At 37.8% G+C, this 25,429-nt stretch overlaps 1 protein-coding gene across 1 annotated transcript; it reads right to left on the reverse strand.

The window, feature by feature from the left end:
• Window positions 1-12,709: 12,709 nt before the first annotated feature.
• Window positions 12,710-15,571, reverse strand: LOC136202990 (inositol oxygenase 4-like). The gene is made up of 11 exons (XM_065994017.1): window positions 15,324-15,571; window positions 15,078-15,210; window positions 14,617-14,698; window positions 14,329-14,533; window positions 14,091-14,150; window positions 13,822-13,874; window positions 13,596-13,718; window positions 13,433-13,502; window positions 13,245-13,323; window positions 13,081-13,162; window positions 12,710-12,992 (listed from the first exon to the last, which is right to left on the reverse strand). The coding sequence occupies exons 1-11, from the start codon at window positions 15,352-15,354 to the stop codon at window positions 12,966-12,968; spliced, it is 945 nt and encodes a 314-aa protein (XP_065850089.1). The 5' UTR covers window positions 15,355-15,571; the 3' UTR covers window positions 12,710-12,965.
• Between the last annotated feature and the right edge of the window lie 9,858 nt (window positions 15,572-25,429).

Genomic DNA, 25,429 nt, shown 5'->3' on the forward strand with positions numbered 1-25,429 from the left:
TGGTAATTCGAATACTGTCTGTGCTGACGGCAGAAGTGTGTGTAGTCAGCACCATGCTTGAAGAAATAGCATTCACAGTAATCGGCTCAACCTGACTGGTTGAGGTGGCGGAAGCATTTTGGTCGGCATGTTCCTATTGAGAAGAAACAGAGGCTTGCTTTTCTAAGGACGCTGAAGCAGTAGAGGGTTGTTGGCGTTTGAAAAATGTCAGCTTGACTGTAGAGGGGTCCTTAGTTGTCTTTGAGATGACAAAGTCAGGAAGAGTTGGTGGTGGCACAAAATCTTCACTGACAGGCTTCTCACTGGCCTTAACCAACTTTCTTCTTCTACGAGGTGGAGTGACAGTTTGACTAGGATCTCCTGAGTGAGAAGGAGAAGATTCGTGTTGCTCATCATGAGGCTGGTCAGCTTGTTCTTGGACTGGATCAACATTGTGTTGATCAAGTACTTGCTCATCTCCAGCAGCAAACCCAGCATTGGCCTGCTCAGTCTCATGTTCACTAGCTGTCTCTTCAGAGTCCTCAGTGTCATCCTGACCGCTGGCCTCTTCTTCTTCTTCTTCGGTACTGTCACCATCAAGTTCTTCCTCAACCTGGGAGATGAAATGATCATCTAGTTGTACCTCATGTTCTTCGGACTCAGCTATTGTACCTTGACACTGGGTGAAGTGAGAGTCACCTGGTACTACAAAGTCTGTAGGTATGGCGTTGAGGGGAGTCAGTGTAGAGGGATTCTGCTTTTTCTGAGGTTGCTCAGCAGTTTCCTTAGTTCCAGGCTCACCTTGCCTGCTTCGTTTCTCAACTGACTTCTGTCTTTTTGCTGGAGACTCAATATTTTTGGAAGGACTCTCAACAGTTTTTCTTTTGCGGGAAGCTGGGGCCTTAGTCCTTCGCCCTTTCTTTGGCTCAGCAGTTCCCTCAGCTTGTCCAGCAGCAGCTTTACCTTTCTTCAAAGGCTGTCCAAATTTTAGTGCTCTCAGCGAGGCCGCTGTGATCTCAGATCCTCGAGTCTTGTCCTCACCTTCGAGATCAACTTTATGGTCGATGAGGATTCTTGTGATGATTGATCATAGCCTCAGCGTACCAGTGCTGCGTAGGAAGCCAGCGACAAGAAAGACTGGCATATTGATTGGAGTGTACGTCAGCATATGCCATATAAAGCATTGCTCAAAGTTTGTTGCTGATGTAGTGCAGTTAATCTTCGGGTAGATAAAGTAGGTCAGCAAGTAATGAGCCATCTTCTGGTGCTGACCCATCGATGAAGCTGAGACTTCTCCTGAGTGGCCCTCAGGTTTGCAGAAGTTGTGTGCATACCCAGTGCCATCCTGATCTCCAGATCTTCTCAGCCTTGCTCCCTCAGTTTTCAACTTGAGCAGATTTCCTAAGTAGAGAGGGTTGATGAAGATGGTTTTCTTTTTCACCACTGTGCACAGGTAGTCAGTGTTGTCATTTGCAACTCGGAGGTTGTGGTAAAATTCCCTTACCAGGTCAGGGTAGGTGTCATCCCTAACCGAAAACAGCTCCGTCTAGCCATTTTGTGAAATCCACTCGCAGAAGGGTTGTTCGTTTTGTACGAAATTTTCTGATACCCATCTTGAGGGCTCAACTTTCCATTCGCGAACGTTCTCAAAGACCTTGGAGTAGGTCCTGACTTTTACAGGCTTTCCCTAATCAGAGGTTTGGCCAGCTTGTCCTTTGCTCGGCGAGGTTACTTTGGTAGGTTCCGGCACAGAGGTTTGCCTGGAAGTGTCATCGGAGCTGGGCTTAGAGTGGCCAGCACCGGAGATGTTGTAGGAAACCTTAGTCATTGTTGAGGATGGGAAAGCTTAGAGGGATTTTTAGAGAGAAAGAATTTCTTTGCCAGAGTATTCGATAAGCGTAAAGAATAAAAATGGGGAATTACCCATTATTTATAGAGGTGAGAAATGGATCTTATCGAATCCATGTGTCAGTTTTGCCTCGGGATTTTGAACCGACAATAATCCTGGCATTTATGACACATTCGGCGCGTACGTCATCCTAGGTGGCTATACGCATGCTTTTGCAATTATTCTAACGGATCTAATACTCAGCTTTTAGAATGCCAAGCGTTTGATATTCTGAGTGGTCAGTATTGCATTAATGGGATGATTTCTAAGTTTAAGTTTATACTAACTTACTCAGTGTGCAAGTTTACTCAGTATTTGCTGTTTAATTAATTTCAATGAGTACACAGCAAAAACAATCATTCAGCATAATAATTCACTAACCATGCATATTCATTTAGTACAGGAATTTACTGAAGAGGATTAAACATACCGATAGCTTCTCTCAGTATGCTGAACTGCTCACGAGCCAGTGGCTTCGTGAAGATATCCGCAAGTTGTTCGTCCGTTGGGACAAAGGTCAGCTTGATCTCACCTTTGAGTACATGGTCTCTAATGAAGTGATGTCTGATGCTGACATGCTTCATTCTGCTGTGTTGAATTGGGTTCTTTGAAAGATCAATTGCACTTTTGTTGTCACATTTGACTTCAATTGTCTTCGTTTGAACACCATAGTCTTCAAGCTGTTGCTTAATCCATAGGACTTGAGCGACACAATGACCATCAGCAATGTACTCAGCTTCAGTGGTAGACAAGGCTACTGACGCCTGCTTTTTGCTGAACCAGGATACCAGACAGCTTCCTAAGAAGTGACATCCTCTAGAGGTGCTTTTACGTTCCAGCTTATCCCGTCCATAGTCAGCGTCAGTGTATCCAATAAGTGTGAAATCGTGAGTATTGGGATACCATAAACCTGCGTTCACTGAGCTTTGCAAATATCTAAGGATTCTTTTTACAGCAATGTAATGAGATTCCTTAGGGTTAGATTGATATCTAGCACAGTAGCATACTGAAAACTGAATGTCCAGTCTACTGCTGTTAAGTAAAGTGGAGAGCCTATCATACCTCGATATAATTTGCTGTCTACTGACTTACCATTCTCGTCAGCGCAGAGGACAGTGTCAGTGCCCATTGGAGTGGATATTGGCTTGCAATTCTCCAAGTCATATTTCTTTAATATCTCATTGGCATATTTGGCTTGACTGATGAAGATGCCATTCTTTCCTTGTTTAATTTGAAGACCGAGGAAGAAGTTGAGTTCTCCCATCATGGACATTTCAAACTCAGTCTGCATTTGTTTGCTAAACTCCTTGCACATTGATTCGTTAGTTGCACCAAATATTATATCATCAACATAAATTTGGGCCAGCAGGGTATCTTTACCCTTTCTCTTAATGAATAAGGTTGTATCAGCTTTGCCCTTGACGTAATTTCTAGTCAGCAGGAAACTGGTCAGCCTCTCATACCAAGCACGTGGTGCTTGCTTGAGGCCGTACAGAGCCTTTTTGAGTTTATAAACGTGGTTAGGGAATTTATGGTCCTCAAAACCTGGAGGTTGATTAACATAAACCTCCTCGTTTATAACTCCATTAAGAAATGCACTTTTGACATCCATTTGGAATAATTTAAAGTTCATGTAAGATGCATATGCACATAGAATTCTAATTGCCTCTAGCCTTGCCACTGGGGCAAAGGTCTCACCATAGTCAACACCTTCTTGCAAACTGTAGCCCTGAGCTACAAGCCTTGCTTTGTTCCTGACTACATTTCCTTGTTCATCCATCTTGTTCCTGAAGACTCATCTTGTTCCAATGGTCTTTTGACTTTTTGGATGAGGCACTAGCTCCCATACATCGTTTCTTCTGAATTGATCGAGCTCCTCTTTCATTGCGTTCATCCAGAATTCATCGTACTCAGCTTCAGCGAAATTCTTCGGTTCTTGAACTGAGACGAAAGCAACATTCCTGAGGTACTTCCTGAGTCTATTCCTCGTCATCAGGGTATTCCCAGCAGAATCAAGGATCGCACTCTCTGAGTGCCCTCTTGGGATCCTTATCTCTTTAGGTAGATTCATGTCTTGTGCTGTCTGTGTTTCAACAATCTCTGCAGAAGTAGATGGGTCAGTAAAAGTAATCTTAGGTTCACTCTTACTCTTGGTCAGCCTTTTCGTGAATGACTCAGTAGCTGGTTCTTAGTCAGCGGTGGTTACTGAGTGTGGATCATCTTCGGTCAGCGGCTGGTATCTACCTGCAGGGTTAGTTTCGTCGAACTCTACATGTACTGACTCTTCTAAAACTTGAGTTCGCTTATTAAAAACTCTGTATGCTTTGCTGTTTATTGAGTAGCCCAAAAAGATAGCCTCATCAGCTTTTGAATCAAACTTTGCTAAGCTATCTTTGGTATTTAAGATAAAACATCTACAGCCAAAGGCACGAAAGTATCCAATATTGGGCTTTCGTCCTTTCCAAAGTTCATAGGGGGTTTTCTTTAATATAGGTCTAACTAGAGCCCTATTAAGAATATAGCATGCTGTGTTAACAGCCTCTCCCTAAAAATACTTTGGAAGCCTATGCTCATCCAGCATTGTCCTGGCTATTTCAACCAGAGTTCTGTTCTTCCTTTCTACAACCCCATTTTACTGAGGTGTTCTAGGAGCAGAAAAATTGTGGTCAATGCCGCTGGCTTCACAGAATTCAACAAACTTTTGGTTTTTGAATTCTCCACCATTATCACTACGGATGTGAGCTAATTTTAGGTCTTTTTCATTTTCAATTTTTCTAACCAAATTTGAAAATGTCTCAAAGGTTTCATCCTTGCTGGTCAGCAAGATGACCCACGTATACCGAGAGAAGTCATCTACAATGACCAAGGAAAATCTTCTTCCACCCAGACTCAGCGGCTGGACTGGACCGAAGAGATCCAAGTGTAGTAACTCTAACGGACGCTTAGTTGAGACAATATTTTTGCTATGAAAAGATTGTTTGGTTTGTTTTCCAGCTTGGCAAGCATGGCATAATTGATCTTTTTCAAATTTAAGTTCAGGCAGTCCCTCAACCAATTGCTTTCTTGATAGTTTGGCCAGGAGGTCCATGCTTACATGACCAAGTCTCATGTGCCATAGCCAGGAATTCTCTTCCTTTGATACTAAGCACACAGTTTTTGAAAACTTTTTCTCTAAGTCTAGCATAAAGACATTATCTATGCGAGGGGGAGTTAAGATTAACTCATTTGTTTTACCCTCGTATATTTTACATCCAGTAGCATCAAATATAACTTTTCTCCCATTGTCACATAGCTGAGCTACGCTGAGTAAGTTATATTTGAGTCCGCTGACTAGGGAGACAGATTCAATAGTAGGATTACCTCCGATGGTTCCTGACCCTACTATCTTACCCTTCTTGTTGTCTCCAAAACTTACGCTCCCTCCTCGTTTACGCTCAAACGTGATGAACTGAGTTTCATCACCCGTCATATGCCTTGAGCATGCGCTGTCAATATACCACATCTTTGACTTCTCGGCACATCTCAGGCTTACCTGCATTGTAACTAGTTACTTTTAGGTACCTAATTCTTTTTGGGTCCTTGCTTGTTAGGTGCAACAGGTAAAGCATCATATTTTATTTTATGGCGACATACATGAACAGTATGGCCATTCTTTCCACAGAAGTCACATCTGACCTTCTGTTTAGGATGTTTCACTGACTTGTCAACACCCCAGTGCTGAGCGTGCCAGCACACCTTAGTGGTGTGTCCTAACTTCCCACAAAAGTCACACTGGACTTTTCGCTGGGGATTCCATCTCTGCTGAGTACCTTGGTACTGAGTTCTTAGAGGACTGTTTCTTTTATTTGGAACCTTTAGTTGGTTCTGGATAGTTGTGACGTCCTTTCTCAGTTTCTTTAAAACTAACTGGACTTCAGAGACAGACTCATGTATGATCTTCATGTTATCATGCAGAGTTGTATTGTCCTGAAGAAGGAATCTGAGGTCACTTAGTTTGACCTCTTGCACTTCATCACAGCGCCTGCTGAGTGCTCTAACTTTCTTATTACACTTCTTGACAAGTGTGTAGAGATCACTCAGAGCATTAACCATATCGTTTCTGAGCTGGGGAAGAGAAATTACCTCATTTGATTGCTCCTCGTCATCTGATGCGACGGATAGGTCAGCATGCTCAGAGACGCATGGCTCAGCAAGTTCGTCAGCCATGAAGCATATCTTCGCTGACTCGGTGGCCTCAGTTTATGTGGATGAAGACTCATCACTGTCACTCCATGTAGCCACCATTGCCTTTTTGCCACTCTTCTTGTCTTTCCTCAGTGTGGGGCAGCTTGACTTAATATGGCCGGTTTGATGGCACTCAAATCATGTAATGGGCTTTGAGCTGTCCTTTTTGTATTTGTTGTCGCTTGAGTCAGCTTTATACTTATCAAACTTTCTGTAAGGCTTCTTAGAGTATTTGTCATTTTTCCTGAATAGCCTTTTCATCTTCCTTGTGAACATAGCCATCTCCTCATCATCAGTTGAGCTCCCGTCAGTGGAGTCAGCTTTCATGACAAGGGATTTCTGCTTCTTGTCTTCAGATTTTTCCTTCACCTCGAAGTTCTTCATAGATATCTCATGGGTCAGTAATGAACCGATGAGTTCGTCATATTTGTAGGTGGTTAAATCCTGAGCTTCCTCAACTGCTGTCTTGTTTGCTTGCCAATCTTTAGGAAGACTCTTGAGTATCTTTTTGACTTGTTCTTCCTCAGTGAAGATTTTTCCAAGTCTCTTGAGCTCATTAATGATGTTGGTGAACCTTGCATTCATGTCTGAAATGCCCTCATCATTGTTCATCTCGAACAGCTCGTAAAGTCTCATCTGCTGATTCACCTTGGACTCCTTTACTTTATTTGTTCCCTCGTAGGTGACTTCCAGCTTTTTCCAGATCTCTTGTGCCGACTCACAACCTGAGATTTTATTATATTCTGCAGCATCGAGCGCACAGTGAAGCATATTGATAGCCAAAGCATGGTTTTGGAGCTTCTTAAGATCATCCTCTGTCCATTTGGCCTCAGCTTTTACAACTGTTTGGCCAGCCACAACTTCGACAGGTACAAATGGGCCTTGGACTATAGATAGCCAGGCACTCATGTTTGTAGCCTGAATGAAATTTTTCATCCTATTCTTCCAGAAGGTATAGTTTGACCCGAAGAATAGGGAGACCTAGTAATGGACAGCCCCTCAGGCAATATCTGAGTTGTTTGATTTTCAGGGAGAAACCGAGTGCTGTTTTCGCCCATGTTAGGGATCAGCTCAAGGTTGTTAGACCTTTTACAGTGAGCTTTTATGCTCTGATACCACTTGTTGGTCCCTTGTAAGGTTGCAAGTATAGTTCCAAGGGAGGGGGGTTAGGAACTATTTAAACTTTTTCTCAATTAGGGCAGACTTCTTTTTCTAAGGAAAAAGGTTTTAACAGCGGCGCCGAGTAAACAGCAAGATACTGGCTTAGTCAACTGGTGACTAGGTCAGTTTCTTAGCTTGAGTCAGGAGATAGCACTCAGAGTCTATTCCTGAGCTCAGACGTTTAACGCGCACAACTCAACTTGACCTCTTTACTTGGTCAGTTTTTGGTTATTTTAAGCAAGCAATATAAATAAGGAGTTAAAGGTAAGAAATACTTTACTCAGCAGATTTATCCAGGTTCGGCTTCTTCTAAGCCTACGTCCTGTTCCCGGAACACGTTCCGAGATTTCGAATCCTCTACTGAGCTCTTTAAAGGTAGAGCCTCAAACCTTTTACAATCTTAGCAACTGAGTATAACAAGAGTACCTTCCTCTATACCTCTACTCAATCCTAATCTCTCGCTGAGTACTATAACCGAGTACTCAGCCTCTCCTTTCTAATCTCTAGAAATGATAAGTGTTTGTCCTATACAAAGATTTTCTAAGACACTTTAGACGATTGAAATAATCACTCTAGACTTTTACACAGATATAAGAATTGTAGTGTAAGATTTGCTTTGCTTCTTTGCTTGCAGAACTTGTGTAGAAATTTGGTCAGTGTAATGGCTTGATCAAGTTCTGTGTTGAATGAAGCTTCTGATGGCACTATTTATAGAGACGTCTGGGAATCGGTCATTTCGAATTTCGAAATAACCGTTGGAGGGAAACGGCTACCTGTCGTTGTCATCCTGACTTGCTCAGAGCTCTCGGCCAATCAGAATTGTGTATCTTCTGTCCTCGATCAGCTCAGCAGACTGTCTCTCCTTTTATGGTAAAGTCAACTGGACAGCATACTGTGTCATCTGAACTTTACCCAAAGTAGAAATACTTTGTCTGGAAGTTTTCATTAGCCAGCTGTTGTCTTGTACGCTTTGTCGAGACTACTCAGCAGCTTCATCTTGAAGTTGTTCCCGAAGGTCTTCTAGATCCTTCTCTTGCCGAGTTGCGTTTTGTCCAAAACGGCAACGTTTTGACAAACGCGGGCCGAGTTGTACTGAGTTGTTTGACTTGGGCTTTAACACTTGTATTGGGCTTGGGCCTTTTAATTCTTGTGTCTTATTAACAATTTAACTCAACATTGAACAAACACATTAGTAGAATAAATCAAAGCATTTAAACTTAGTGTGTTTAGAATATGTATTTCAATTATACTTAAACAATTTTGTCAAATCAAAATTATGTGGAAAGGTGTTTCAACATTGATCATTTACATGGTTTCCTATTGGGAAAAAATAAGATGCCTAGAAGTGATTAATAGTTTCTACACTAAAGCAAGATTTTGTGATGATGAATTCTGGGATGAAGATGTTCAAAGCAAAGAAATTATCCCAGGAGTTTTTGACGTTACATGGTATTTTACCGGAAGTAAATTCCAGAGGAAGATGTATTAGAACTCTTTATTTAGCCTACTTTCTATCCCAAAAAAGAAATCAGCTATCAAGCTTAGTTGCTTCCCCTTTTTTTTATTTGGGTTTCATTCGATTTGTTGTGGAATGGATGATGGAAAAACAAACACAAATCTCAATGATTCAACATTTATTCGACATGTGATTCACTGCTACGAATATTTTTTTTATCTCCTCCGGGCAAGACAGTTTTAAAGTACATGCCTTTCAGTTCCTTTCGTTTTCTAAGCCCTTTCTTCTTCCTTTTTTTTGTGAAGTGAATGTGAATTAAAAGTATGCTTTGTTAACGTGAAGTCGGATTACCTCGAAGGCTAGGCTCGGTCCCATGGTAAGGATCATATCATTTCTCATCATAATAATCTTACGATGGAAAGCAGGGATATGAGTTTGTGAATTGAGACAACAAAAAGACATAGCAATGAAAGGTGTCATTTTGATGAAATCACTTAGTCTGGTAGGCTTCTGCGTTAAAGAGGGATTTGGTAGGATGAAAGTAAGACGAAGTGAATGTTGGTCCCTTATAACGTAACAAGTTAGTTCCAAGGGGGGGATATGAACTATTTAAAATTTTGTACGTTGAGGCTGACTTCTTTTTCTTAGAAAAAGGTTTACACAGCGCGCTGAGTGAACTTAAGACACTAGCTTAGTCAACTGGTGACTAAGTCAGCTTCTTTCTTTGAGTCAGGAGATAGCACTTGAGTCTATTCCTGAACTCAGATACTCAATGCACACAACTCAGCGTGACCTCTTTACTTAGTCAGTTTTTAAGCAAGCAATATATATATCAAAGGAGTTTAAGGTTAGAAAGATGTTACTCAGCAGATTTATCCAGGTTCGGCCTCTATGCCTACGTCTTGTCCCCGGAACACGTTCCGAGCTTTCGAATTCTCTACTGAGCTCTTTAAAGGTAGAGCACCAAACCTTTTACAACTAGAAGCTGAGTATAACAAGAGTACCTTCCTCTATACCTCTACTCACTCCTATTCTACCGCTGAGTACTATAACCGAGTACTCAGCCTCTCATTTCTATTTCTAGAATTGATAATAAGATTGTCCTAAACAACAATTGCCAAGACACTTTAGATGATTGGAAATCACTCTAGACTTTTACACAATAATCTGGAAATTGGTGTAAGTATTTGCTTTGCTTTTTCTCACAGAACTTTAAGTGTGAATTTGGTCAGCGTAATGGCTAGTTGGAGATCTGCATCGAATGAAGCAACTGAAAGACCTATTTATAGTGACACTTGAGGCATTCGGTGATTTCGAATTTCGAAATAACCATTGGAGGGAAACGGCTTCATGTCGTCGTCACTCAGTCTGCTTCAGTGCCGTTGGCCAATCAGATTCTTGCATCTTCTGTCTTTGGTCAGTGCTGAGCAGCTTTTGGTCAGTCCAGCAGAATGTCTCTCCTTTTACGGCAAAGTCAACCAGACAGCTTTCTGTATCTTCTGAACTTTACCCGAAGTGGAAATACTTTGTCTGGAAGTTGCTCTTGCTCAGCTGCTGTCTTGTAATCTTTGTCGTTCAACTCAGCAGCTTCGTTCCGAAGTAGTCAAGGAAGGTCTTCTCGATCCTTCTCATGCTGAGCTTCGTTTTATCAATAACGATAACGTTTTGTTTACACGGGTCAAGTGGTCTTGATCTGTTTTGACTTGGGCCTTTGACTTTCTTTTGGGCCTTTAGCCTTTTAATATTTGTGTCTTATAAACAAGTAACTTAACATTGAACAAACATATTAGTATAAAAAATCAAAGCATTTAAACTTAGTGTGTTTAGAATATTTTTTAATCATATACTTAAATAATTTTGTCAAATCAAAATCATGTGGAAAAGTGTTTCAACAGTGAATTCATTCCTAATTTTCTTAGTGAAAGTAGAATCACAACTGGACTTTACTCAATGAAAAAAAATAGATAGAGTTTGACCTCCCTGCCTTCCAAAGGTGCTTAGAGGACGGGCCAGATGCAGCAGAGCGACAACTAGGAGTATGAAAGCTTTTATTTGATGAAAATGATCAAAATTTCTTCTAGACCAAGTTCAATGGAGCAATTTAATATCAAGGATGCATCCACACTATTTGAAGCCCCTGTTGAACCTACTGAACCTTCAATTTCAATTTCAATCTAAATAAAGCCCTATGGAACCTACTAAGTCTGTTCTCCCAACAAATTGAAGACTAATTGTACATTCAATTTAAATTTAAATGAATCCCCTAGGATTAAAATCAATTGCTCAGATTTCTCACCTTTTTTTGGAGTACATGATGATCAGATGGGCCTTTTATGGTTGAAACTTTGCTTTACACCTCCGTTGTTGAAATCATGAACGCAACCCTTCTTTTCTCTTCTTCCTTCAAGCCCTAAAACTAGTGAACAAACTTGAGAATTACTGAAATTGGCAATGGAATATAAATGTAAAAATGGAGGTTCAGGTGTTGAAGTCAAAGATGGATGTGTAGAGGAGAACCATTGGAATAGAAGTGGATGAGAGAGACGCAAGAAGAGAACAGAAGTCGTACATCAACAATTGAGAGAAGAAAATGAGAAGTTGGAAGTGACCGGTACAAAGAGTAGCAGATAGAAACGTATAAAGTTCTAAAAGAATTGGATGTGATTTGTCTTTATATTATTGGTTTAGAAAATAAAATAATCTTACTTTGTTTTTAAAAAGTAACTTTAGAATAACATAGTAATCATTAGAAGCATATGCATTTTATTGACAGACAAAAAAAAAAGTTAGGGCGATTATCATTTCATTTTTTATTTAAATACTGTAATTCTCTAAATTTTGAATGTAGATATCATGAGCAATATTCATAACTTTTTAAGTGTCTTTCCGAATTAAAATTTTCTGCGCATAATAAGAATCGCATCCAAAACCTAGTTTAAATGAGTAGGGACAAAAATATTTGAATCCATTTAAAATACACTACAAAAATAAAATAATGATAATAAAAAGACAAAATATAAAAGATAATCTAAAATAGACTAAAAGACAAGATAAACAAGTAATTTAAAATAGATTTCAAATAGTTTTAAAATAATTATGTAAAGTTTTCAAGTTGCTTAAATTAAAATACTCGAATTTGAATTCACAGTATGAAAAAGCTAATTTAATTAAGAGATAATCAAACTAAAATTTGGAGTACATTATGAGCATTCAACCAAATAATTGGATATGTATAAAAAGAAAAATAAGGAAAATTTTATTGGTCATTAAGGATAAACTTTTTTATTTGCTATATTACGATAATGTCATTCTAGAAATTGTAATTTCCTGCTGTTTTGGAATATATTTTTTTTTTCTTCTTTTAGCTATTTTGCTAAGTTTGGTTGCTTTTTATATATTACTAGTTTTTGGTCCGTGCGATGCACGGATTCATCTTAACATATAAATATTAACAAAAATATAATCTAATAATTACGATTAATGATATAAAGGTGCTATATAAATTAAATATTATTATTTTATTTTCACATTTACTTTAAATAATCTTTTTATAAATAAATATAATAATATAATTAAAATTAATATATTATATTTTATATTATATTTTTTATCAGTAAAAAAGGAGGAAGTGACACCTCAGCTCTATCGTTACTGTTTTATATTATATATAGATATGCAGAGAATTAGAAAGATTTTAGAAATTAATTTAAATTTTGTAGAACTCTTAGATATAGTACGGATAAATTAATATTTTTATAGATTAATATAATAATATAATAAAAAATAATATATTATATATTATATTATATTTTTTATCAGTAAAAAATGAGGAAGTGACACCTCAACTCCATCGTTACTGTTTTATATTATATATTGATTTTGGTAAAAAAAACCCCAAAGATAGTACTATTTGAAAATTGAAATGAGCAGAAAATATAAATTGCTTAAAATAAACCATATAAATAAATTGAGGGAATTATCTTCAAAAAAGAAAATTGAGGGAATTAATTCAATATACTGCATTTAATTAATCAAATTAAATGATTGGCAGCAATAATTTATTACATATGATTGGTCAGCAACCATGTGTTAAATCTTAGGAGCATAATACTTAATTAATTTTTACATAGTTAAACATTAGCTAGTACTCAATCAGAAGAACCATCTCCGGCCATCCAATCGACTCTCCGGCGACAACAATCAGGATCTCTCTCTCTTTCACTCTTCACATTTTAATTAGTCCTCGTACTTTCTAATTTACCACCTAAGCTTCTCTGGGAAATACTGCAAAAATCACCAATTTGTATTTCAGTAAATCAAGATTAATTAATATAAATAATTAAGATAAACAAATTAATTAATGTGTTATTACCTTGTCAATGAGTGACTGATAATATGGCTTCACCTCATCAACATCAACATGAACCTTGCTCTTGCTGTACAGGTCATACTTGCTGCATATTATTATATAAAAGCGTCAAAATAAATTATCGCATCATAATAATGACCGTGTTGTGGAAAAAAACCGAAAATTACTTGAAAATGTTGAGCCACTTCAAATTTTCTTCATCCTCCTTGTTCATAAGGCTCGTGTATGCTCCTCCGGTGTGTAGAGCTGATTAATTATCATTAAAGAGAATTAACATTAGTAATTATTATATAAACACTATCATTATTTATAACACTATTTGCTACGAATTAACAATTTCATCGTAAAAACTTACGGTAGAAAGAATGATATCGGACAATGAACAATGCAGCTGGCGGTAGAGTTGTTCCATTTTCCTTGGCAACCTTCAAAATGTTTCGCGTCACGTTTTAGTTTCCGTATCCGTGTAACATAGATTAATTTCTGCAAATTTATTTAAAATTGAAGAAGGTATATACCATGTACATATAGTCATCATGTCCCCATGAAATCTTAACGTTGTCCAGTCCACATCCTTCCTCATAAACTCCATTCTTGGTGTTGAAGAGAGCATTCCTGGAATCTGGATTCTCCTGGAAATACTGTGCAAAGAAAGAAAATAAAAAATATTAACTGTACTGTTATCAAATACTATTAAAAAAGAAGATGAAATGAATATGTTTTTTTTTAATATAAAATGTAAACCTTGTGATGAACGTTAGCCTTATCAAAAGCACAGCCAAGAGGGAATGTATCTCCTGCAGTATTACAAAATCCAACATTCAAATTAAACAATTTTGTCACTAATAAAGGGCGGCCCTTGCACTACACGTCCCCACTAAGCGAGGATCCGGGAAGGGGTCCCACCATAAGGGTATATTGGGGCAGCCTTCCCTGCCAATTTTTTGGCAAGAGGCCGCTCAATTTTGTCACTAATAAAAATAATAAATTAACAATCAAACTACATTACTCACCTACAACAGCCCATTGAGGAAGTTTCCCAAATTGAGGAAGAGTAAGAACCTTTCCCAAATCTGAAATTACCAAAAAAAATCAATAATTGTCCATTGCAACACATTTCTAAAGAATTTGACTGTAGACCGGAACCAGTACTGATACTTCCAGTCAAATGATGCCCATCAACAGTTGAAATGACACGGCATCAGTACTGGTTCCAGCGTCTATTGTAGAAATTTTGGAGTTTTATATTACCATGAATGAGAGCAGTCAAGTGAAGCCAATCTTCATTAGGATAATCTTTCCTAATAGCTTCAGCAGATTGAAGCAAATGTTGAATTTGAGGCTCATCAAGATCAGGATCACTCTCATCTACAACTTCATTCAGAAGCTCACAACATTCCCATATACTCATAACAGCCTTGTCTAATTTCTCATATTCTGCTCTCATCTTCTTTACCTGCATTTTGCATAAACATATTATAACTTCTCCATTATCCATCCATCGATTTAAGTTCTGAAAAATCCTTCGAAATGACTCACAAAATCATAGGTTTGATTAATGTGTTGCTGCTTGTAAAACTCCTCGACAGACTTCTGCCTTTCACTTTCAGCATTATAATCCCTGAATCCAATGGCAAAACCAGAAATAAATACTCGATGTGTTAATTGACGAAAACATGTTAAAAAGTGATAGAAAAAGTGTTAGAATCAAGAATCAGCGACGGATGAATCTGTATTCGTCACTAATTCCGAAACCGTTTCAGATTATCTATATTAGCACAGCGACGATTAAATCTATTTCGTCACTGATGCCAAATTCATTTCAGATTATCCACGATTAAGATTAATAATCAGCGCAACGACGGAAATATATGACTGTAATTCTCCCCGGAGTCAGATCGTCGGACTCTGCAACATTAATTAAAATCCGATTTCCTTCGAAAAGGACAAATCCAATGGAAAAAAAAGCAAAATCGACAAAACGTCGTAATCGTTCCAACCTGAAAGATTTCCCGAATGCATTGATGTCAGGTGCGTCAAAACCATCGGAGACTGGTGGTGGAACTTCAAATCCTCCATCTAACACCAATTCCCTAACATCATCTGGATGTTTATGATCCTCCACTCGAACCCCTAAATAAAATCGAACAAAAACCGAATTGATCGAAACCTGATTTGAAAACAAAACAGAGAAAGAAATTGAAATTGAAATTGAAATTGAAATTGAAAATGAAATTGGATCTTACCAAGCTCAGGCTGGCTGATGAGGATAGTCATATTCTTGAGTTAGAAACAAAAATATGAAAAGAGAGAAGGAACAAAGAGATGATTGATGAAGAGGAAGAAGATATAATACAAAAAGAATGGGTCTGACAATGGATTCGGAAGAAAGAGGGGTTTATTTATATTACTCCCAAACATGTCCTTGATTGATAATTTCAGAGGTTTGGAGTCCTTGCAGGAAAATCTATGGTTTTCCTTACATTCCGAGAAAAACTTATTTGCTTACCAATCGTCTGCTTCAATATTAATTATAGACTAATCATATTCACTAAAAATAAATAAACCTATTCATAATCCCTTTTTTTTATAGAATAATCCAAAAAATTTATTTACATTTAAAAAGTCACGTTTTTATCATTAAAATAATGATAGTACCTACGTGGAATCTTACGTGGAAAAGGATAACATTCCACCAAGTAGGAAAGTAAAAAATTATTATACAAAAATTTGACTTATTAAGTTATTATTAGATATAGATTTTTTTTTAAATTAATAAAATGAAGGGATAGGTACCAAAAATGTAAAATTTATCCCAGTAATTATTTAACCATAAATGTAAAATTACCAACCTGTGAATCTTACCTGGAAAAGGAAAAGGTCCATAAAAATAGGAAAGTGAATAAAATTTAGTATATATTTAATTAAGAGGTGGACAACTTTGTAGATTTTGCAAGCAAGGATTCGCATTTGTACTTAATTCTGTACGAAAAATAGACAGGGCCAAAATCCCAAAATCCAGAAAATATAGCTAAAAATTAAAATGTAAGTAAGCTGTTCCTGACTCAGCCATAACGTGGATATTCTATCTAAAATTCTAAATATAAAATATCAAATGTCCATGACGTCAGATTTAAGGCCAACTGAGTCAGCATCTCCTCATCATATTTTTAGCTCTTTGACTTTCTGTTATTGGATTGTTTCACAGTGACATTTCGGCATTCAACATTATTTGAACTAGTGAGAGACACCAAATACTCAGAGGTTATAATTTATAAACAAAGATTTAATAAGTGGGTTGCTACTATCCTCATTTGGATTGTTTCATCATTCTTATAATTTTGATCGAAAATTGAAAATTCCTTTTCCAAAATCATAAATTCGAACAACAATAATTGAAATATTGAAAATAATTGATGTATGACAACCTGAATCCTGGAAATGGACGATTACAAGTCGAAAACATTAAAATCTACATTTTTTTTATCAAATAACTCATGAAAATAATATATAATTTTTTGTGACGCTTTTGTATTTTTCGTCATAAAAAATTGAACGATTTAGTATTATTCGTCACTAAATTTTTTTTACGATTTTTCACCGGCTAAAATTTGGCCTAAACAGATGCGGCATCCGTTTAGGCCAAATTTTGATCGATTCTCTAAAAAAAATTCAGTTTTGAAAAAAAAAATTATACAAAGGATAAAATTATCCAAATGGAAGCGGTGATAAGTAATTTGGAACAATAAATAGCAAAATCCATAAAAAAAAATATAATTTTTTTGATTAAGAATCAGCGACGGTACATCTGTTGCCAATTTTTTTAATAAAATTAAATTTATCGCAAATTTTATAACTAACGAAATTACAGACATAGTTTTTATGTTTATCAACAGAAATTTCTGTCAATTTTTATTATTTTCTTCATAGATTGAAGGGTTGATGGATATCCGTGACTCCCTATGGAGGAGCTATAACAAAAATTCCGTAGTCAATAGATAAAAATGTATTAATAATTAGATTTTTTAGATTAAGTATCACAAATAATTCCATCACATATTATGTCAGTAACACAAAACTCATTGCAAATTTTGCATAATTACCGATTGATAATGTGGTTGGAAATTTTGTCTCGTCTAGGCGAATTAGGGATCTTTTGTTTTGTTTTTTTTTTTTTTTTAATTAAAGTAGTGAAGGGAAGGGTTGTCTTTGCAAAACAAATAAACACTTTGACCAGGTTCCCGGTGAGGATACTCCGACTCTCAAATCAGTTCTGACCTAGAAAGAGAAAGAGTAATTCAAGAGAGAAGAACTCTGAGAATATAATGTAATGTAATTTAATATACCTTATGAATAGCAGTTAGATCCTTTTATATAAAAGTGAAGTTTTCTAGTCTAAATAGGAAGAAATAGACCGGTTTAACAAGGTCAATACTTAATCCTCCGCCATTTTATCTCTACACACCGAAAGAAAATTAAACAAATCAAACTCAAAAACTTAAAATTTAAACAAACTCATAATTCTCTTTGTGTTTCATTCAAATTTTCGGCTTTTCACTCTGAACTTCTCTTTCCGAATGTAAATCACTACCGCCAAGAACTAGATTCAAGCTAAACAACTTAAAGGAAGCCAATTCGGTAATCAAAGACAGTAATCGGATAAACAAATCGATAACTAAAAGTATTGTGATGTTATGGAAATTTTGGAACGAAAAATAGAAAATCTAGAGATAATTATAGCCCAATTAATTAGTGAATAAACCAAATTACCAATTACGGCAGCGGGAAACTTTATGCAACGTATCAATTTTTTTAAAAAAAAATCGCAAGATGCAGTGAAGAATCTTTCCAAATTTCTGATTTTTTAATCTAAAACTTGAAACAAAAAATAAAAAAATTAATGGGCAAATAATGTTAGAAATTTGCTCAGTTGAGAAAATCCCCAAATGAGAATATGAAACCTAGGGCTCGTTTGGTTCGCGGAATAGAGGGGGAATAGAATAGCCTATTCCTAAAGAATAGCTATTCCCACCTTTGGTTGATTTTTTTTATGGAATAGCTATTCCACGGAATCCCTATTCCTTGATTTCATGGAATAGCTATTCTTCAATTTAGGTTAGGAATAGTCTATTCCTAATATTATATTTTTGTAATTTACAAAATTATCCTCCATTAAATCCTCAATCTTCTCTCTAATCACTTTCCCAAATCTTATAAATTTTGGTCAATCCATAATTTATATCATATAAAACGTGAAAAATGGAAAATGACGAAAACGTTAAAAAATGTAAAAATACGAAAAATATGAAACATGAAAAATGTGAAAATGTTACAAACACGAGAATATGCAAAAAATAAAAAACGCGAAAAACATGAAAACGTGAACAAATGCGAAAAACATGAAGACGCAAAAAAAAGCAAACACACGAAAAACACAAAATAGGAATAGCGTGAAAAAGTGACAAAACACGAAATATTAAAAAACGTGAAAAATAAAAACACGAAAATGCGAAAAAATACGAAAAATGCTAAAACACAAAAACGTGACAATATGTGAAAAACATGAAAATGCGAAAAACGCAAACAAAACACGAAAACATTAAAAACACAAAAATATGAAAAAATACGAAAAACATGGAAAAACGTGAATAATACGAAAAAGTAACAAAATACGAAAAATACAAAAACGCGAAAAAAAAACAAAAAGGGGAAAAACCGAAAAACTAAAACGTGAAAAATCGAAAAAATGCAAAATAAAACACAATAACATGACAAAACGTGAAAAATACGAAAACGTGAACAAACGGAAAAAACAAGAAAACTTGGGAAACACGAAAAAACATAAAAAAAACGTTATAAACGCATTTTTCGTGTTTTTAACACTTTTTCATGTTTTCGTGTTTTCGATTTTTTCACGTTTTTCATTTTTTTTTTACATTTTCGTGTTTTCCACTTTTTTCATGTTTTTGTGTTTTTTACGGTTTGCACATTTTTTGTGTTTTTTCATATTTTGCGTGTGTGTTTTTTTTTTTGTTAACACGTTTATATGTTTTCGCATTTTCACCCTTTTCCACTTTTATCTCATTTTTTTCTTTTGTTTTTGTGTTTTTAATGTTTTTTTTGCGCTTTTACATTTTGTTTTTTTACCTCTCTTTTTTCGTGTTTTTACAATTTTTCCGTTTTCATGTTCTTATTGTTTTTTCGTTTTTAATGTATTTTTCGTCTTTCGTGTTTCCCATTTTTCTATTTTTTTATATATTTTTTAAAATAATATATATTTGAACAATTTATAGTAAAAAATTAAAATTTTAAAAGAAATAAGAAATTACATTTGAGGATAATATTGTCTTTTTAATAAAAAAAATTATCTATTTCATTCTACCTTATTCCACCAACCAAACATATGAATAGTAATTCCTAAGAATTTCTATTTCATTCTTTGCTATTCTATTCCTTTGGAATAACCATTCTATTCCATTCCATTCTATTCCGCGAACCAAACGGCACCCTAGTGTCAATTTGATAAAAATGAGAAATCAAAGGGAAAAAAAACGGAAGTAAAAAAAGATAAATAAACTAGAAATGTTAGAGCTGAGATATGATAACAAAATAATGCGAATCCATGAGGAACGGAGCCCTGAAAACTTGATAACCAGATTTGATTATAGGAAAGCTAACGAATCAGGGTTGAACAGATAAAAACCATTCAAAATTAAATTATCAAAGATCCAAATCCAGTCTCCAACAACAAAATGCAAATCTGGTTGTTCAATGAAGTACTTTAAAAAACACAAGAGAAGTTAACGCTAAAAAAATCAATTTAAATCAATTTGATTAATAATATTATCTACCTTAGAAAAATCCTATAATTGAGTATCTATACTCTTAAAAATAATAAAATACTGATCAAAATAGGATTAATCCTATCGCAAAAGGAATTAAAAAAATGATACAGATCGGTTTTATCTGAAATCGTAACGTGTTAGTTTTAATCGTAAACTAACAAAGAATAACAACTTATCTAGCTAAACTAGAAGGAGTGGATCCCAATTCATGGACTAAATCCATAGGAAACCAAAGATCCCCCCATTGTTGAAGGTGAAAAACCTTAATAAAGCTTCTTGAAGAAGAATTATAATTGATTGATAAAAGTTAACCATTACAAAGAGAAAGAGATGAATTTATATCATCTCAAACCCCTAAATGCTAAATTACATAAAAGGGTAAAGGGCTTAGCTAATTAAAACATAAAGATAAGGGTAAATGGGGTAAAGGTAAGTGGAGGGGGTTGATTTGAAGGTGGGAGAGGAGCTGAGGGACCAAATGTGTAAATAACCAGGAAGCTGGAGTAAGGCACAAGTTCCTGAAAAGTGAAAGTACGCGGGACGTGCCTGAAAGTACGCACGACGTACTTTGGCTGATGAGCCCTTCTCTGGATCAGTATCCATTATACGCGGGACGTGCCCAGAAGTACGCCCTGCGTACTTTGGCTGCTGAACTCTTCTCCGGATCAAACCCTCAAGTACGCAGGGCGTGTTTTCTTCCACGCGGAGCGTGCCCAAACCAAGCTCTGCATATGTGACCTTCCAGACCTTCTCCGGATCAATCTCAAATACACGCGGAGTGTGTCCAAGTACACGTGGGGCGTGTCTGAGCGCCCGTGTTGTATTGTTTTGGCCTCTTTACTCGATTGTTGTTCGCACTTGGTTCTTCCTCCGACTTCCCTCGTCCGGACCCGATCCTAGGGAAGGATGCCCCGCATCATACACTCTCTCTTAAAAAGAACTTGACCCCAAGTTGCTTGCCACGCATTGAAGAGACGTGTTCGTTGTGAATGAACCCAAGCCCTCAAATCGAACCAAAGTGTTGTTCGAGATGAATTCAAGAAGTCCACTCCACATATTGTCGGACCCACCTTCTCCTCACGAGCTTTCCCCCATATTTCCACAAGGGCCCCACCCCGGACTTCATCCTCCGTGGTACTCATCTCCCAATCTCCACCAATGTCGGATGCTCTACCAACATCGAATGGTATGTCTTGACGAAGCTGGTCAAACCACTTCCCAATAATTGCTTGGATGGTCTGCCCGCGCCCCTTGTTTCGCTGAACGGACCACCCATGGACCCTCTTGATCTCCCCATCACGAACTTGAGGAATCAATACAACCTTCTTCCGCTCATGGCCTACCTCGAATGGAATATCCTGACGACACATATCAACCCAACTAGAATCAATCTCACAAGTATTCTTCAAAACCCCAACATGATCTTGAGTCGAATATGCCCGGACCTCAATGTACCTCACGCCATCAACCCGGATGCTAGGATCAACCTCCACTCACACATAGCCAACCTCAAATGACATGTCCCGGTGCCATATATCAACCCAAATTGGAGCGATCCCTGGAGTACTCTTCACAACCCAAACATGACTTTGAATTGAATATGCCCGGACTTTGTTATCACTCATTCCACCAACTCGGCTATCATGCTCAATCTCTCCTTGCCCGTGGCCCACATCAAACGGAATATCTCGGTGACACTCATCAACCCACATCATAGTGAACCCAAGTACACATATAGTAGCTCCATCCTCACCTTGGGTGAACAATCCCGGAACTTCAAGACTTGCCACCTTGCTAACTTGGCCATCACTTTCCAAGTCTTGAATTTCTTCTATCTTCTCAACATCTCTCGGGCGGCTATCCCAATCCATCAAAGACTTCACAAACCTCACTCTCTTCATCACAAGATCGCTTCTCATTGACTCCTCATAGGGTTGATGCTTCTTTAACAAGCACCACATATACCCCCACACATACATAGCAATAAAGCGCAAAATAATGAGTTCCGAGTTTACCAAGACCTCCTTCCATCTTTTCTATGTTCCTCGGAAAGCCATTCCCCTTCAATGAACAATTGCTAAAGCCCACAACAAGATCAACCCTCACGGTCCCATCATAGGAAGTGTTCTCCCTCAATATAAAGCTCACATTCTTCACAATAAGCTTGCCTCTCATAGGCTGATCATAGTGAAGGCTCTCACTCAACATAGAGTCCACATTCCTCACAACAAGATCGCTTCTCATGGGCTCCCTCAACATGAAGCTCACACTTCCCAAAACAAGATCATCTCTCATAGGCTCATCATAGGAAAGATCCTCCCTCAACAATAAACTCTCATTCCTTATGACAAGATCACCCCACATGGGCTCCTCATAGGAAAGGTTCTCACTCAACATACACAACCAAGCTTCCAACACAAATACTTCAACAAAACACAAAAGAGTAAGTTCAGATTTTACCCAGTGAGTGACTCGATTCTTTTGCATGTAGCATGTGCTAGGCATCTCGGTGCTATCAATAGGCTTCATAGAGCAACCTTCCTCTTCCTCTCTAGAGCTCAACTCACCATATGTAGAGCTATGTGCACTATCTCCCGGATCCCATGCTATGTCTCGTGGTAGCTTTCTCAAAGGTGGCAGCCCTTTAGGAAGCCCTATAGGTGGCTCATTGAAAGACACGTGCTTGTCACCCTTGAACATCGGCTCTACTTCCTCACTTCCCACTTGGCTACTCCCCTTCTCAACCTCATTCTCCTCTTGGGATTTGACTTCACTAGGAGAGTGGATAGCTAGCTCGACCATGGAACCCAAGTCAAGATGATTCAAGGTCTCAACCGTTCCACCAATGCACCCATTCACATTCAACTCCCGAGTTGGACATTCTTCCAAAGTGGTCTCCGTTTTCTTACTAGGAGAACTCTTCAAATGTGTAAGGACATATCGGATTCCGCCTTTGCGTATGGTGTAGGTGTTGCTTCTTCCCGCATGTGAGGCATCACAATCAAATTGCCATGGCCTACCAAGTAGCACATCACAAGCACCCATCTCTACAACATCACACATAGCTTCATCCCCATAAGCTCCAATAGTGAAAGGAACTTTACACCAATGAGTAACTTGAAGCTTCTCCACCTCGTTGACCCAACCAAGGCGGTAAGGTCTAGGATGTGGCTCGGGAACCAACCCAAACTTGCTCATGGCGGACCGACTAATGATATTCACTTGGCTTCCTCCGTCGATCACCATTTCACACTTCTTCCCAAGAACTAAGCATCGAGTTCTAAATAACCGATGACGTTGACTAGGCTCCTCCTCGCTAGGCATTGGCACCCTAGTCACCAAATACACATTGTTCTCATTGCCATCATCATCAACTTCATAAGTGTCTTAATCTTGGTTCCATTCAACACTTCTCGACTCATCCTCCTCTTGGAACCGATTTTCTTCACCATCATAAACATCTTCATTTCGGTTCCATTCTACATGTCCCAACTCATCATCATGATGGAACCTACCTCCATCATACTCATAGATATCTTCGTTGTAGTTCCGTTCAACCTCCTTCAACTCATCATCACAATAGAATCTACCTTCGTTATCTTCATAAGGAGCCCCGTGTCGATCCCACTCAACACGTCGATGCCCATTCTCATCATAGTAGACTCTATCTTCGCCTTCCTCATAAGCGGCCCCATATTGGTTCCACTCAATGCGTCGATGTTCATCCTCCTCATGGTAAACTCTACCATCTTCATCATAATCAAACTCATATGCACTATGACAAAGTTCACCATCCTCACATATCTTATCTTCGGAAGCGTGCTCTCTCTCTTCAACCTCATCCTCGAATTCGCCTTTACAATAATCACATTCCTCATTTCTTACTAGCTCCTTCTCGGATTGGTTCTCCTCTTCATCAATCTCCTCTACTAACTCCTCTTCTTCATGGTCATACTCAAATTCATTTCCATCTTCATCCACGATCCGTCTTTTCCCATGACCTCTCGTTTCCTCACACTCCTCTTCATAATTCGAACCGACTAATTCACGTGCCAATTCGTCCGACTCAAAAGACATGCTACAACCCAACATGGTAGAACCTCCAACATCTCTCCCATCTCCATAGCCATCAATCTCCACACATAAACTAATTTCATCTTTCCCCTTAAAGAGATTAATAAGCCCAAACTCCTTCTCCCCCTCTTCAAGACAAATATCCCTAATGTCCCTAAGCACACATATGTGCCTATGCCTAAGGGGCATTTCATCAAACACTTGGGGAGTACCTTTCTCAACATGGGTTTTCTCAATATTACCACACACAAATTCAACCTTCCCCATGTCCTCACATACAAGCATCCCTTCCTCCTCATCCACACATACATTTAAATCCTCATTCACAAATTCATTATCAACAACTCCACAATGAGAATTTAAATTGCTAACAACACCACAAACAACCAAATCCTCAACAAAAGTAGGCATACCCACAACTTCCACATCAAGAATTGAAAGCTTTAGATTTACCTTTTCCTTGTGCAATAGAGGACAGATTTGGGATGAATCCTTAGGAGGCAAAATGGAAGTTGCTTCATCCTTTTTCCGTTGGGCTCGACGTTGTCGTCTTCTACTATTTCGGGTTCCCCTTTGGAGTCTCTCCATTTCTTCTTGCTCCAAGTTCTCTCTTGTCTTTCTCAACAATTCGGCATATTGGAGCTCCATCTCCCGTGTCTCGGCTTCAAGACGTTCCTTTAAAGCTTGTGAATAACTCGGTTGAATTATTGTCGAAAGAAGTCTCCGTTCAAGGAAAACGATCGGCTCTGATACCAACTGATACAGATCGGTTTTATCTGAAATCGTAACGTGTTAGTTTTAATCGTAAACTAACAAAGAATAACAAATTATCTAGCTAAACTAGAAGGAGTGGATCCCAATTCATGGACTAAATCCATAGGAAATCAAAGATCCCCCCCATTGTTGAAGGTGAAAAACCTTAACAAAGCTTCTTGAAGAAGAATTATAATTGATTGATAAAAGTTAACCATTACAAAGAGAAAGAGATGAATTTATATCATCTCAAACCCCTAAATGCTAAATTACATAAAAGGGTAAAGAGCTTAGCTAATTAAAACATAAAGATAAGGGTAAATGGGGTAAAGGTAAGTGGAGGGGGTTGATTTGAAGGTGGGGAGAGGAGCTGAGGGACCAAATGTGTAAATAATCAGGAAGCTGGAGTAAGGCACAAGTTCCTGAAAAGTGAAAGTACGTGGGATGTGCCCGAAAGTACGCACGACGTACTTTGGCTGAGGAGCCCTTCTCTGGATCAGTATCCATTATACGCGGGACGTGCCCAGAAGTACACCCTGCGTACTTTGGCTGCTGAACTCTTCTCCGGATCAAACCCTCAAGTACGCAGGGCGTGTTTTCTTCCACGCGGAGCGTGCCCAAACCAAGCTCTGCATATGTGACCTTCCAGACCTTCTCCGGATCAATCTCAAATACACGCG

Source organism: Euphorbia lathyris, chromosome 8 (genome assembly GCF_963576675.1).
Source record: "Euphorbia lathyris chromosome 8, ddEupLath1.1, whole genome shotgun sequence".
NCBI classification, from domain to species: domain Eukaryota; kingdom Viridiplantae; phylum Streptophyta; class Magnoliopsida; order Malpighiales; family Euphorbiaceae; genus Euphorbia; species Euphorbia lathyris.